This window comes from Nicotiana attenuata, chromosome 1, assembly GCF_001879085.1.
Source record: "Nicotiana attenuata strain UT chromosome 1, NIATTr2, whole genome shotgun sequence".
Classification (NCBI taxonomy): domain Eukaryota; kingdom Viridiplantae; phylum Streptophyta; class Magnoliopsida; order Solanales; family Solanaceae; genus Nicotiana; species Nicotiana attenuata.
The window spans coordinates 8,109,380-8,125,270 of NC_031989.1; the positions used below are offsets into that span (position 1 = coordinate 8,109,380).

The window sequence follows — 15,891 nt, forward strand, 5'->3', positions numbered from 1 at the left end:
CCTGCCCTACCCCCACCCTAAATAGAAAAATTATTAAGAGTACTTTCTTTTCATGTTGTAGATAGAGTACTTTCTTTTTAGTTTCAACAAAATGAGTATTTTATTTTTCATAATGTAAAAAATTATTATCATTCATTTCAACAAAAAAAAAGTACTTTTTTTTCATGATGTAGAAAAAGTATTTTCTTTCATTTCAACAAAAAAAATACTTTCTTTTCATGATGTAGAAAAAGTGTATTCTTTAATTTCAACAAAATGATGTAGTACAAAATATTTTCTTTCATTTCAACAAAATAAGTAATTTCTTTATATGATGTAGAAAAATTATATTCTTTCATTTCAACAAAATGATGTAGTAAAAAGTATTTTCTTTTATTTCAACAGAAAAAAATACTTTCTTTTTATGATGTAGAAAGTGTTTTCTTTCATTTTAACAAATAATGTAGTAAAAAGTATTTTCTGTCATTTTTAACAAAATGAGTATTTTCTTTTCAAGATGTAGAAAAAGTATTTTCTCTCATTTTAACAAAATGAGTATTTTTTCATGTTGTAGAAAGAGTACTTTCTTTTTCAAAAAAAAAAATAGTATTTTCCTTTTAGTTATGTAGCACAAATTCCAATAATATCCCTAAACTATGGTATATAGCTCACTTTTGTCCTCCGTTAGTAAATTAGGCAAGAAATATCCCTTCCGTTAGCAAAATGGGCCACTAATGCCTTCAACGTAACGAACCTCCACACAAGCCTTCATATCAGCATTTTATAGCTTACATGGCATCCACATAAGCTGTGACATGGCATCCACATAAGTGGGGCCACATAAACCCGCTCCGATATCCAAATAAGCGAACCTAAAAACGCTAAGGCGGTAATCACAAGGTTCAAACCCCATTTCCAAACAACAACCCAAGTTCTTCCATGTCCGTTCTTCCATGGCGATTAGAGAGTTGAGGGGATGATAAGATCGAGCAAGGTTTAACAACACAAATTGAAGATCATCTTAAGATATTCAGGTAATTTTTCCTTCTATTTATTGGCTCTCTGTCTCGAACAAAGGAATTATTCAATTTTTATTTTGTAATTTTCTAGGGTTTTGTCATGTTCTGGTATTTGTGATCCTGTCTTCTAGTGTATAGTGTTTGCATGTGGGTCTGGTACTCTTTTTGTTTGTTATCTTTGTTGTTTCCTTATGTGGTGTCAATTTGTGCCCTAAGTGTACATCGTCTTTGGCTGCAAGTGTTCTTTTCACATATTTTATCGTAGTGTGGTAGGGTTGGGTTGTTGAAATTGACATAACCATGTGCATTTCTTCTTAAAGACAGTATTTTTTTTTTTTTTTACTTTTCACTGTGGTTTGAAATCGACAAAACATGTGCTTTATCTCTTAAAATGTGTGCTTTATTCTTTCCACTATATTATATGCAGTAATTTATTGTATGTTTAATATTTTATTGTCAAAGTTGTTAAATTATTCATGTGGTCCCTCTATGTTTTCTTCTGTGTCTATATTATAGATATTTCAATATGGGGGACCATGAAGAGCAGTGTGAAATTAGGTACTGATTGTGAATTTGATAGTGATAAAAGTTCAAATTATGGTTCAGATGCTAGTGAATATGATTTTGAAGAATTAGAGTTACTTGGGATACAAGAGGGTAAAGAAGTTAATGATAAGCTTAGTCACTACAAAGAGCTTGATAAGTCTATGACATTTAAGGACTTGGAAGAGGCCAAAAAAATTATGAACTTCTATGCTATTGCAAATTCCAAACCTTTGAAGCTTAAAAAAAGTGATAAAATAAGAGTCATAGATGTGTAGTAGGCTGCCCTTTTGTATGCCTCTTCTCTGAAGATAAGAAGGGTCCTGGCTTTAAGATAAAAACATTGAAGACAAGGCACAACTGTGAAGATGCATTTGAGAATTCTAGAGCCAAAACAAAAACTTTAGCTGAATATTTCAGGAGTAAGGTACAGAATAACCCCAAGTACAAGATAAAGGATATGAAACTAGATTTGAAAAATCAATTTCATTGAATGTACATAACTCCACATTGATAAGGGCTAAGAGGATGGCACTTCAGCAATTGCAACAAAGCTTTTTAGATGACTATAACAGATTAGAAGCATATGTAAATGAGATTAGGGAGATCAATCTTGTTAGTGATGTGGTTGTCAATTTATCAAAAGATGCCATGACTGAAGGTAAAAGAAGATTTCTTAGAATGTACATATGCTTCAATGCAATGAAGTTGGGGTTCAAATAAGGGTTGAGACCATTCATTGGACTAGATGGGACTTTCTTAAAGGGTCATTGCAAGGGGCAATTATTGGTGGCTGTTGCACAAGATTGTCAGAATCATTTCTATCCCTTGGGTTGGGCTGTAGTTGACAAGGAAAACACCTTGACATGGACATGGTTTCTGGAGCTGCTGAAACACTCATGGAATTTGAAAGATGGAACCAGTATTACCTTTATGTCTGGTATGCAAAATGTACAACTTACAATTTTGCTTAACTAACTATATCAGTTATTTTTAAGTTATTATATAGTTAATTTTATTTAAATTTACATGTGCAGGGCCTCTTGGAAGCAGTAAGAACTGTCCTCCCTCTCTTAAATCATAGGTTTTGTGTGAGGCATATTGAAGCCAACTGGAGTAAGAGGATCAAAATTTCAGGAGAGATGAAGAAATACCTACGGTGGTCTGCTTGGAGCACTTATGAGGAGGACTTTAAAGATCAACTAAAGAGTCTTGGTGAATTGTCTGTTGATGCTGCCAAGAAGTTGCTTAGGTATCCACCACAGAATTTGTGTAGGTCCTACTTTGATACATTGTGCAAAAATCAGATGGTGGATATTAGAATCAAGGTCATGAACAGGTTGAGAGAGAAGGAAGAAGAAGCTAGAACACGGGGATATGAGTTTAGTCCTAACTGCATGAAGTTGTATGCTGCTTATTTGAAGGTAGCCAACTTATGTACTGTTCATTTCAATGGTGAAACTAGCTATGAGGTTTCTGAGGGTGGTGATAGACACAGAGTGAACCTAGTAGAGAAAAAATGCACTTGTAGATCCTGGCAGTTGACTGGCATTCCATGCCCTCATGCCATCAGGGCACTAAAATACAAGAGAGAGGATTCAACGACTGAAATTAGTTGGTGGCACATCAAGGAAGCTTACCTGTTGACATATAGGGCCAAGTTGATGCCTGTTAGAGGTGAAAAGTTCTGGAAAGTATTACCAGAACATGCTATGGACCCTCCTCCACTTGCCAAAACAGTTGAAATGCAAAAAGTCAAAAGAAATAGGGAGAAGGATGAGGCTAACAAGAGACAAGGAGATTGGGCTGCATCAAGAAGGGGAACTAGAATGACATGCAGCATTTGTGGTGAACTGGACCATAATTCAAGGACATGCAAGGTACTTACTTCTTAACTTATCTTTCTTTTTATATAATTACAGTTATTTAATAGAAAGTTTTTCTTTTTAATAGGTTGGTGCCGAAGGAATGTTGAGGATGTTAGTTGTTCAGCCCCTCAGCCAACTCAACCAACACAAGAGGGTGAACATGAAAGTGAATTTGTGTTCATGCCTAAATCCAAGAGTACCAAGACACCAAACAGAACCCTTTGATGATGGTAGTGAGCATGAAAGTGACCATGCTTTAATGCCTAAGATTCTTTCTGAAGATCAAACACGACTATTGATGAGGCCGCAACAATTGACCTCAGCAGGGACAAGATTCATCTCTTTCAGAGGAGATCATACTGGTGTCAATTATCCCACTGATCTTCCTTACTCACCTACTAAGCTCACTTGGAAATGCAAAGAAGCTATGACTGAAAATCAATTGGAAGTGGCAAGATAAAAGAAAGTTGGGGAGTTGAAGTGTAGGAAACTCAATGGGAACTCACAAATCTAGGAATCTTGGTTATTGTATTTAATTGCAAATCTGGGAACTCACAGAACCCTTTTGTTTTGATGTTTTGGTTTGTATTGTAAAACTAATATTACAGCAGTGCTGTTTGATTTAGTAGTTGTTTTGTAAACGTGTTTTGATGGCTGGACAGTGTTGTTTTGTAGCAGCAGTAAACTAAAATTCAATGCAGTGCTGTTTGGTTTAGTTGTTGTTTTGTAAACATGTTTTGAAGGCTGGACACTGTTATTTTGTAGTAGCAGTAAACTAACATTACAACAATGCTGTTTGTTTTGATATTTTACTGGACAGTGCTGTTTGGTGATATTTTGCACAGCAGTGCAGTTGTTTTGATATTTTTAATTGATACTTTGCACAACAGTGATATTTTGCGTAAATTATGTTTGGTTTAGTTTGCACATCAGTGCTGTTTTGTTGCAGCTATTTTGACAGTGTTTGTTTTGTTGCAGCTGTTTTGATAGTAGCTGTATAGTTGCAGCTGTTTTTGTTCAGGTCGTTACACACCAGTGCTGTTGTTATGGTACAACAGTGTTGTTGTTATGCTTTCACTAATTTAGCTACTGCTTTCATTGATGGCTCAACAGTAAAGGCTATACTACTCAGAGGAACTTTTGGTCCAAGATATGCTTGTGGTCTGCTAACAGGAACAAACCAGTTAAGTCCAATTCTACTTTGCAGCTTAGCTTGGTCGACAAGCAATGCTGGAAAATCTGTTGCTGGTTTAATTCTTAGTTTTGTGAATCTTTTTCTTCTTCGTGCTTGGTAGAATCATTGGTCATTGAGGATGTATTGATGGGCTTTTTTTGCTTGATAAGTCCATGGCTGGATTATTTATCAAGAATACCTAACTGAAAAGATTGACTTGAGATTTTTGTTTTCTTTCAAAAGAATGAACATTGAATGGAATTCAATTATGGATCAAGGATGACAACAACGAACTCAATGAAACAGGAGGAATAATTTAACCAAAATACTACAACATACTAAACCAACATACATTCACTTCATCATCCCTTTAACTAAACCAAAATACTACAACAACATATTAAAACAATATACATTCACTTCATCATCCCTATGACAACCAAAACAAATAATAAAGCCCATGAAACCAAAATGATATTTCTCATCTTCTTCACTTTGACCTCTAAATTACTAGCTTTTCCAGCTTCCACAAGTTGAAATTGCTCCATTTCGTCAAGTTTCATCTTCAAAGTATGTCTTTCAACCGTCATAACATCTTCTATTTCATCAAACAAGTTCTTAGAGCCCATTTAAACCATCGTAGCTTGTTCCATGAGGTAAACTTTATTCCTCAAATTGTTCCTCTCAACCTTAGAAACATCAAGTTTAATTTTTAAATCTTTGATCACCATCACCGCTCGACGAGGGAGCTCTTCGTCAATCCATTCATTCAAAATACCCGCAAGAACTAACCTACACCATATCAGAAATTACAGTAGTTTTGGCAGTAGTTTTTGTACATAAACAATAAAAATCAAGAACGACCTAACTCGAATCTTGGACATTTGTAGAACCTTCTCCCAGCATTGGCGTTTGACCAAGCTATCAAATATAAAGCAATCAATCCGCAATGACACCTTCTTGCATATTGAATTTCATGCGCATTCACAGATAAATCAGACATTGAGCAAAAATTTGAGCAGAAATTTTGAAGGGAAAATGGAGATTTTTAAAATTGGGGAACAATGACAATTAGGGTTTTGGGAATGGGTGAATATCGGTATAAGAAGAGAGAATAGCTTATGTGGATGCCATGTATGCTATAAAATGCTTAATATGAAGGCTTGAGTGGAGGGCCGTTTGGTTGAAGGCATTAGTGGCCCATTTTGCCGGGGGGGGGGGGGGAGGGGGGATATTTCTGGCCCAGTTTACTAACGGAGGACAAAAGTGAGCTATATATCATAGTTTAGGGATATTATTGGACCTTTTCCACTTTTATTATTATGTTTAATAAAATGAGCACTATGCTCTTTGTTACTCCTTGTTAAAACATACATATACCGTTATCTTTGGCTGAATTGACTCGTGGAAAGCATGTGAGCAATTTTTTGTTTGAAAAAGCCATCGAATCTGGGGTGTGTTTGGTATGAACGAAAATATTTTTCAATTTTTCTATGTTTGGTTGGTTTAAATGTCTTGGAAAACAACTTTCCGATGAACTCATTTTCCTTCAATTGGAGGAAAATGTTTTCCCTATTAAAAGAAGGGAAAATATTTTCCAAAACTCTTCTCCAACCTTCTCCACCCTATTCTCTATCTCCACNGGAGCTTGTTTTATAAATAAGCAGTTAAGTGTTTGGATAAAAGTGATGAAGCTGAAAAAAGTTATTGAAGTGTTTGGTAAACAAGTGCTTATAAGCACATTTCTGTCAGAATGAGTTAAATGCCCATTCGAGCAGTTAACACAAAACAAGATTTTTAATTTTGTATTGATTTAAATACAGTTAATTTATGTGTCTACTCAATTCAATAAATATAAATTATTCATCAAAATAATATATAGGAATAATTAACAATGATTGAACTTTGTATGTAAAAAGTTATCATAACAAATAAGAGACTAAAAGATTTCTTGGCATTATACCCATTTCTTACTAAAAAGCATCTTTCCTTCGTAACGAAGATGAAAACAAAAATGAATCGGCGAAGGGCCTTCATAGAAATCATAATCGACTACTCGATGCAAAGAAATTAAATAATAATTTACATGATAGAAATTTGACAACATGATCTAGGTTTAGCGGAGACACATTATAAACGTCTTCATAAGGCAGAAGAAATCATAAGCAATATCATAAGAAATCGTAGTGATGAAATATAAAGAAGAAAGATAAAGGATGGCAGATATGGATTGAAGGTGGAGGAAAGAAGAAGGGGAGAAATTCAAAAATAGCCAGATTTACAAGTGGTCGTTCAAAAATAGTCCAGTTTCAAAAGTAATCAAAATTTAGCCACTTTTCATGTAAAGATAAAATCTGAGCGAAAACACTGCTCAAAACCCGAAAAATACGCCAGTATATTATGCTGGAGTTCCAGCATAAGTATACTTGAACTCCAGCATATTATACTGGAGTTCCAGGATAGGTATGCTGGAACTCCAGCATAATATGATGGAGTTCCAGCATAAGTACACTAGAACTCCAGTATAATATACTGGTATACCGGTCCAGTATAATATGCTGGAAGTTCATACACAAGTGCTCGAATCTCCAGTATATTATGCTGGAACTTTCCGTGTGTTGGAGTTCCAGCATAATATGCTGGAAGTTCATACACAGGTGCACCGAACTCCAGTATATTATGGTGGACCGGTCTCTGTTGCAGCAAAATAGTGGCTATTTTTCATTGACTTGGTAAACGCTGGCTATTTTTGAATGACCAGTCTGAAAACTGGCTAGACCGTGCTATTTCACAAGAAGAAAACAGCAGACATATATAAAGTATAAGGGACAAAGGAGTAAATTATTTGGTCAAACAAAAAAAGCTATTAAGCTAAAAAGCAATAAGTTGGGATGGCCCAACTTTTGGCTTATTTTGACTTAAAAGTCAAGTGCTTTTAAGCACTTTTGGTGTTTGCCAAACACCAAATCAAGCTAAACAGTACTTTTAAGCTGGTTTGACCGGCTTTTAAGCCAATCCAAACACCCTCTAAAATCTTATAATTAAAGACTTTTTATGAGGTACAAATTAGGAAAAGTGAAGGAGAAATAAGTACAATAATTTTCAATTAAGCGGCATATATGCTTTTCGGCAGCTAATCCCATCAAAGACAACTGCTCATGTGCATTTTTCAAGGATTATTTTTAATCAACCCCAAAAATAAGAGACTAGTTGTGTCAGTTTCTCTCTCACACGCACTAAACAATTTCTCAAAACGGACCGGGCCGGCGCGATCCGAGTTTTGTAAAGAAAATAATTTTGGGGACGAGATCCTCAATAATTTTACCGCTTTTGTTCAAGAGTAGGGTTTAGAAGAAAAGGCCGTTGATTTTGAATAGGGAAACAAATTTGAGCCTGGGAATCTCCGTTCCTTCCCGTTCTCTTGGCATTCAATCCATTTGTATATCCGTTGCAGCCATGACTGAGGTATGACTTTGCTACTCTTGCAATTTTACATGCAGCTTCTAGATATCCTTTTTCTGTTTCATTCCAAATTCATATAAATTGTTAGTAGATGATCGGAATTACTGATTATGGATACCTTTTATGTACTCCTGATTGTTACAAAAGCCGGAGAATTGAAGGAGAAAGGAAGAAATTCTACNTCAATTTGTAAATTTATATTTTGCATTTGCTTTACTATTTCGTGCTGCTTGGTCTTTAGGCTTGTCGTATTATTTCTCCTTTTTGGAGGGGGAGGTGTCAAAGGAACTTCCAGCTTAGCTTCCTTATAGAGTTGCAATTTATTAGGAGTACCTTACTTTTTTAGTGGCATGAGTCAAGACGAAGATATTAAATTTGCATACACACCCATAAATGAAGAGAAGCTAAACTACAAGAAGAGCTGTTACTTAAGTTATAGTTTTTGACCAAGTCTTTGTTACTAGTATAAGTTTGTCCAAGGTTTCCAAAACTTTGAGTCTTTATGATCAATTGGGTACATGCTGGGTTTCAACCTAATCAAAAGCTTTTTGGCCAAATATATATTGGCCAGATCCGGTGAAACTAATTACATTCATTAGCCAAAAAGTCTATAATATCTACATATATACAAAAATTTACATTTTATTGGCTATTGTTTTTGAAAGCGGCTAAAAATTACATTTCTCAAGTTCTTATTTTGGAAAGGACTTGAGAGGTTTTTATACTTGGTACAAATATTTTTGGGAGAAATTCAAAAATAGCTAGATTTATAAGTGGTCATTCAAAAATAGCCACAGTTCCAAAAGTAATCGAAATTTAGCCACTTTTCATGTAAAGATAAATCTGAACGAAAACACTCTTCAAAATCGAAAAAATACTCTAGTATAATATACTGGAACTCCAGCATATTATGCTGGAACTCCACGTGTTGGAGTTCCAGCATATATGCTGGAAGTTCATACACAGGTGCACCGTAACTCCAGTATAGTTATCGGGTGGTACCGGTCTCTGTTGCAGCTAAATAGTGGCTATTTTCATTGACTTGGTAAACGCTGGCTATTTTGAATGACCAGTCTGAAAACTGGCTAGACCGTGCTATTCACAAGAAGAAAACAGCAGACATATATAAAGTATAAGGGACAAAGGAGTAAATTATTTGGTCAAACAAAAAAAGCTATTAAGCTAAAAAGCAATAAGTTGGGATGGCCCAACTTTTGGCTTATTTTGACTTAAAAGTCAAGTGCTTTTAAGCACTTTTGGTGTTTGCCAAACACCAAATCAAGCTAAACAGTACTTTTAAGCTGGTTTGACCGGCTTTTAAGCCAATCCAAACACCCTCTAAAATCTTATAATTAAAGACTTTTTATGAGGTACAAATTAGGAAAAGTGAAGGAGAAATAAGTACAATAATTTTCAATTAAGCGGCATATATGCTTTTCGGCAGCTAATCCCATCAAAGACAACTGCTCATGTGCATTTTTCAAGGATTATTTTTAATCAACCCCAAAAATAAGAGACTAGTTGTGTCAGTTTCTCTCTCACACGCACTAAACAATTTCTCAAAACGGACCGGGCCGGCGCGATCCGAGTTTTGTAAAGAAAATAATTTTGGGGACGAGATCCTCAATAATTTTACCGCTTTTGTTCAAGAGTAGGGTTTAGAAGAAAAGGCCGTTGATTTTGAATAGGGAAACAAATTTGAGCCTGGGAATCTCCGTTCCTTCCCGTTCTCTTGGCATTCAATCCATTTGTATATCCGTTGCAGCCATGACTGAGGTATGACTTTGCTACTCTTGCAATTTTACATGCAGCTTCTAGATATCCTTTTTCTGTTTCATTCCAAATTCATATAAATTGTTAGTAGATGATCGGAATTACTGATTATGGATACCTTTTATGTACTCCTGATTGTTACAAAAGCCGGAGAATTGAAGGAGAAAGGAAGAAATTCTACTGCTAAGCTAAGAAAACTAAAGTAAAAGTAAACACAAGTTTTCATTCATACCTTCAAATCGATACAAAGCAGAATATAAAGAAGCCCTAACAAAGATACGGGTCTAACTTAAACTATTAAAATAGTAATGGGGCAACTGTGTAATTAGAGAAACTAAAGGAATCAAATGCAAAGAATGAAAATGTGGTACTTCCAATTTAAATCGTATCAGATCCCTTCCCTTCAAATCACCCTTGTCCTCAAGGGTCATTACCACCAGGATCACTAATTATAAGATATCTCCCTAAAACTAGGAAATCTTGAATTTTAGCAGTAATAGACATCAACCATACTGCTGTCCTGTCTGGAATAGCACGTCCCTTCAACAATGTATCAGCATCAAATGGGAAACAAGATTTCTCACAAAGTTTGCTCTCAAACAACTTCAGAAGGAACTCCACCCTTGAGCCAATAGATTTGGTGTTCTTTGGAATTGATTGAATGACAATTTGTATCGCATTAACAAAACAGCCACTTCTTTGCCAAAGCACAATGATACAACAGAGTTGCTCAACTGATCTAAGCTGATGGAAAGCAGACTGCTCTGCTACGAGAGCAAAAAACTGAAATCTGACATCCAACACAAAGTCATCAAGATGCACATGAATAAAATGGAGTGTACCAAGCAGTCTCCACTTAATTTTATCTGTTTATGAGGCATAGGCCAATGAAACACACAGTGAAAGAGGGAACAACAATTCGCATTATTTCGCCACCATTTTCACAATACAGTTGTGATTTTTCAGTTGTAGGAATCACACTAGCAACTCGATTCTGCATAGCTGTTTCCTCTAAGCGCATATATGGTGTTTGGTCAGAGTCAGAAGCTAGTGTGGTATTGGACAGCAGCCATGGTTCCCTTTGAACTAGCAACATAACATGATGGCTCATCACAATAGTAGTCTTACCTTCAACTTGCAAGATTTTGCACACCTGAGTTCTCTGTGAACTAAGTTCCTCATAGCTATCCACAGGGACAAACATCCTAACATAGAGCCTGATGTTCTTCATCTTTTTCCAGGTGTCAAAAAGATCGAGTAGAACTCCCTTGGAACTAAAAACTCCAACCGACCATGTAAGACTTTGGGCCAAAGGCACAAGACAGCTGAAAGCTTTGTACACCCTTCCTGAAGCTCCATTTCTAGTTACGTTAGTTTCATCTAAGCCATCATGTCTTTCAAATTCACTTAAACCAATACTATGGAATGATGTCCACTTTGATATGGTGATTCCTTTCATAATATTCTTGAGTTTCTGGTGCTTCCAAAGGAACATAACACTCCCAATAAGACAAATAAAGCAAGCAACTATATAAGTAATTCTAGAATCCCAAAAATATCCTTCATGACTCCCTTCACATTTGGGAGGACAAAGTTCATACGAACAGAGAGAATTTAGGATTGAAAGGAGCTCAAACCAGGAAACGAAAAAGGAAAATAAAAGATAAAATAACTTATTGATTTCAATTGATAGCACTGTCACTGCATCTATACTGATGTAATTGGATGCTCCTGAACTCACATCAATCACTATCGTACCTCCTTGACCAAATAGATCATATTCTTGTTCTGACAGAATTGAATGAAATAATTGAGCATCACAGTTACTACAGCAGCTAGGAGAAAGGTCTTTGGAGGATCTATGTCAAGAGAATTCCTAACAGTTTCATGAGTACAATCTGTAGCATCAGCCTTCACCCATGTAGGTGAGCAGGCCTCTACTATAATAAAATTCATCTTTCCAGTAGAAATTAGAACCTGAGATTGCGATACGATTAACTCAGCTACATTTTTCTCATTCATAATTGTTGTAGTAAAGATCAGACCTAAGGACAAGGAGGCCTTGAGATTGTAATCCACCATCAAGGACTTACTCCATAGTTCAACAACCTTTCTTTTGAAGTTCAGATCACAAATTTTGTCCTTCCCATAGACTCCAGTTCTGCGCACTGCATTATTAACCATAAGAGAATATTGAGTATCTTTGTGCCTTGGATCAGGGTCAATTCTGCAGCTTCTAGGATCAACAAATACATGCTCTAGCAGTTGGCTATGATCCCGAACAGGGCTTGCATCTGCAAACTCAACCTCTTCAACCAACTTGTCAATCTTCTTATCTATGCCCTTTAACTCCACCCCACTGGTCAAGTAGTGATAGGATCTTGCATGACATGATGATTCTTTTCAGCACCTACAGCAGTAGCTACAGCTGCAGGAACATGAATAATGTGACTGCTAACATTGTCGTTCAACACAATATTGATTGCCTCAGGCCTCTCATTGATCAATTGGATGCTACTCTCTTCAATGTACTTCCCAACCTCTTGAACTTTGAAATAGGTGTTGCCACCCACATCATTCTTAGTTGCTGCTGGCCCTTCACATATATCTGCTAACTCAGTTCCCATATCCGTTTCCACTTTAACAGTCTCTTCCGCTGCAACTTTTACTTCATCCTTGCCCATGAGAATATTCTGTGAATCAACTAATGTCGCAACAGGTTCCACTTCTTTATGCTTTCTTGCATCCATTTCCTTAGCCCCAGTTCTAATAGTTGAAAGATCTTCCTCGACCATTGAAACTCGACGTGCCACAGCAAGTTCATGGTCTTCTGTAACTTCACCAAATTCAACATCAAATACTCCACCTGTAGCGGTCTCTGCAGCTGTTGGAGCATGAATTATGTGACAGCTATCCTTATTGTTCACCATAGTAACTAGTGGCCCAGGCTTCTCACAGGTCAAGGGACAGTTTCTTTCTTCAGTCTCCCTCTTCTTGACCTCCTCCATGATAAGATAGGTGCGGTCATCCAAATTCGTCGTAGTTTCCCATGAATATTTAATTTCCCTCAGTTGAGAAGATAATCGTTGAGCTTGTCTATCTTGCCTCGAGCTTAGGCTAGTCATTTGCAAGGCAAGCTTCTGCACCATTTCTTTAATCTCAATTCATTTTAGGAGAAACTGATTCATCAAAAGGCTCCCCTATTTCATTAACTGACATTTCATCAAACATCTTGCGCGTATTGACATCAAGGGGTGAGGGGCAGACAAACAACCTGTTCTCTTCCTTATCAGCTCCATGTTCTTCTAAGTCAACCTCCAAATCCAAATTCATACTATTAGTATCCTTGTTGTTTGCAACGACGACATCTAAGATAGAAGTTCTAGGGACACAAACCTCCTGAGAAGAGATAGTATCCGCTCCAAATTCGCAGATAGGAGAACTGTTGGTGAGGTGTGGATGATGAACATTAACAATAGAGGAGGATAATAATATTGTTTCCCGCGAGACTTCTGAAATTGCATCATTACAACTTTCGGCGACACAAGTTCTGCTTGGTCTTTCTTCGTTGAAGCTGGTGTTACTGTGGATAACAGTGGGATTCACCTCATCAATCCAGAGGTCTTTTGGAGAGAAATCAGAAATAGAAGTGCTGACAAGAAACTGTTGACATTGAAACGACACAGAAGGACTGGGGTGTTCAAATCTACAGTTGATTCCTATCATTCTTGTGTCTGCGACGGAACCCATAGTCGCAGCTCCTTTCGGAACCCCGCCTGAAGTCCAAAAATTAGGAACGGCAGTGGCAAACTCTGACGGCGGGTAGATATAAGGGACCGATGGGGAACTCCCAGCTTGCCAAGATTGATGTGGACTGAAATTAGAGATGTATAGAGGGTTTGTTGGTTTGAATTGCTGCTGATACCCCATATAGTAAGCTCCATACCCACTATTACAATAACCTGAAGAATTAGGACCTTGGTAGGGTGCATAGTTGAAATCATGGGGAAGATTTGCAAGTCTGGGACTTGGTGCAGTAGCTGGAGCATTCACTATAGCATTCAGCCATGGATGCTTAGCTCGTGGGTTGGTGAGAGAAATAGATCCATCTCCATTGCCCTAGAGGTCAGAGAATCGATGCTCTGATACCACTGTTACAAAAGCTTGAGAATTGAAGGAGAAAGGAAGACATTCTACTGCGAAGCTAAGAAATGTAAAGTAAAAATAAAGACAAGGTTTTCATTCATACCTTCAAATGGATACAAAGCAGAATATAAAGAAGCCCTAACAAAGATACAGGTCTAACTTAAACTATTAAAATAGTAATGTGCAACTGTGTAATTAGAGAAACTAAAGGAATCAAAATGCAAAGAATGAAAATGTGGCACTTCCAATTTAAATCGTATCACTGATTGACGAACTTACTCAATTTTGCTCACTACTGAGATGGACTCAATTTTGCAAACAGATATTCTCGAGTTTCTGGGTTGGTAATCTTGGGTACATGACTTGGTTTAGAGTTATGACTTATGCTTTTGTAATTATGTTAGAGAAACATTAGAAAAATGGCTAAGGTGTCATGACTGAGGTTACTATTCGAGTTTGTTATGCACCTTTAGTTCCAAGACAGGTCAAATAATGTAAAAGTCTTTCAAAGAACCCAGAGCAAAGCACTGTCAAATTTGTGCAAGTTTTCAATTTATGATCTCGATTTGGAATGTTACCACAAATGATTATCTTTCTCAGGGGTTGCTTATAGTGATTCCTCCTTCATGCTTCTTTCATGGTACATTTGTTAAGTGTAATGTGTCAATGTATCCGCCCACATGTCTCATATCATCTGTATTGCTTATGGTGTTTAATATTCTCTATTGGCTTACTTGGCCCTAGATTTAAACTCATCATTTTTATTTTTCGTTTCTACTTTGTTTCACATTTCACTGTTTTTTTGGAGTTATGCTGGACACATTTATTTAGTGATAGAGCAATGTATCTTTAGTGTTTGGATTAATTTGTGGGGTCACGGGCTTGCTTTTTTTTCTTTTTCTTTTCCTGTACAAATCAAAAGCCATACTCCCCTTTTTTTGTTTTAAAAATTTGGCAAATTAGCTATTAGTGAAATTTCTGGCATTCCTATAGTCATATTTAGTTACGAACATTTGGAATTTGAATTCCTACAACAGTTTCATTGCATCCATTACAAAGTATTTTGTTTCCTCAATCATCTTTTATTTGGGTTGCTTTTGTTTCTGATTTAGTTAAGAATTGCCTTTTTAATAATGTGTTTTGTGCTATTTCAGAATATCAAGCCTTCTTCCAAAGTATCGTGCATATTTCCTGTTTCCCTAACCTGCTTACTTACTGAACTTTGATTCCTACTTCCTTTTCCTGCCACTTCAGATTAACGAAGCCTAAGATAATTATACTGATGTTCAGTTTCTTGTGATTAATTTGCAAATATAATTTTAGCTAATTCTTATTTTTCTCATTGTACAGTTTTGGGTTAGCCAAGGAAATAAATGGTGCGATTTCTGCAAAATCTTCATATCAAATAATCCTACGAGCATTAGGAATCATGACCTTGGGACACGTCACAAGGAAAATGTTGCCAATAGGCTCAACACGATGCGACAAGAGAAAGCTGCAAAAGATAAAGATTTAAAAGAAGCAGCCCGTGCACTGGAGCAAATTGAAGCAGTAAGTGCTATCATATTGGAATATATGTTAACATATGAGGTTAAACATTTTTGACCAGGGATTTCAGTTTTCTGGTACCAAAGGATGGCATATCTGGGGCTTCGAATGGAAAAAATTGATGTTAGTATTTACCTTCCAAAATAAGATAAAATGGTTATGTGCAGCATATGTAAATGTTTTTACTTTGTCTTTTTGTGTGTGTGTTGTATTTATCTAAACCTGAAGGCTTTTCATCTATACCTGGAAAGCAGATTTACTCTTTTGTATGCACAGACCAGTTAACATTGCAGTTTGTGTATTCACTTACAGTTTTAAAAAATGTTAAAAGAAACTCTCTCTTTCTCTCTCTCCTCTGTGTGTGTGAGATTGGGGGGGG

General features: G+C 36.4%; 1 protein-coding gene across 2 annotated transcripts in view; it reads left to right on the forward strand.

The window, feature by feature from the left end:
• LOC109234191 (zinc finger protein ZOP1) overlaps positions 7,743-15,891 on the forward strand; it is an 11,110-nt gene continuing 2,961 nt past the window's right edge. Inside the window, exons 1-2 of one of the 2 annotated variants that reach the window (XM_019400183.1) lie at positions 7,743-8,048; positions 15,315-15,515. In XM_019400183.1, the coding sequence (XP_019255728.1) occupies positions 8,040-8,048; positions 15,315-15,515 (210 nt within the window). In that variant the 5' untranslated portion in view covers positions 7,743-8,039. Of the gene's footprint in view, positions 8,049-9,517; positions 9,822-15,314; positions 15,516-15,891 lie in introns of those variants that run through there. The other variant, XM_019400108.1, reaches the window with a different exon arrangement.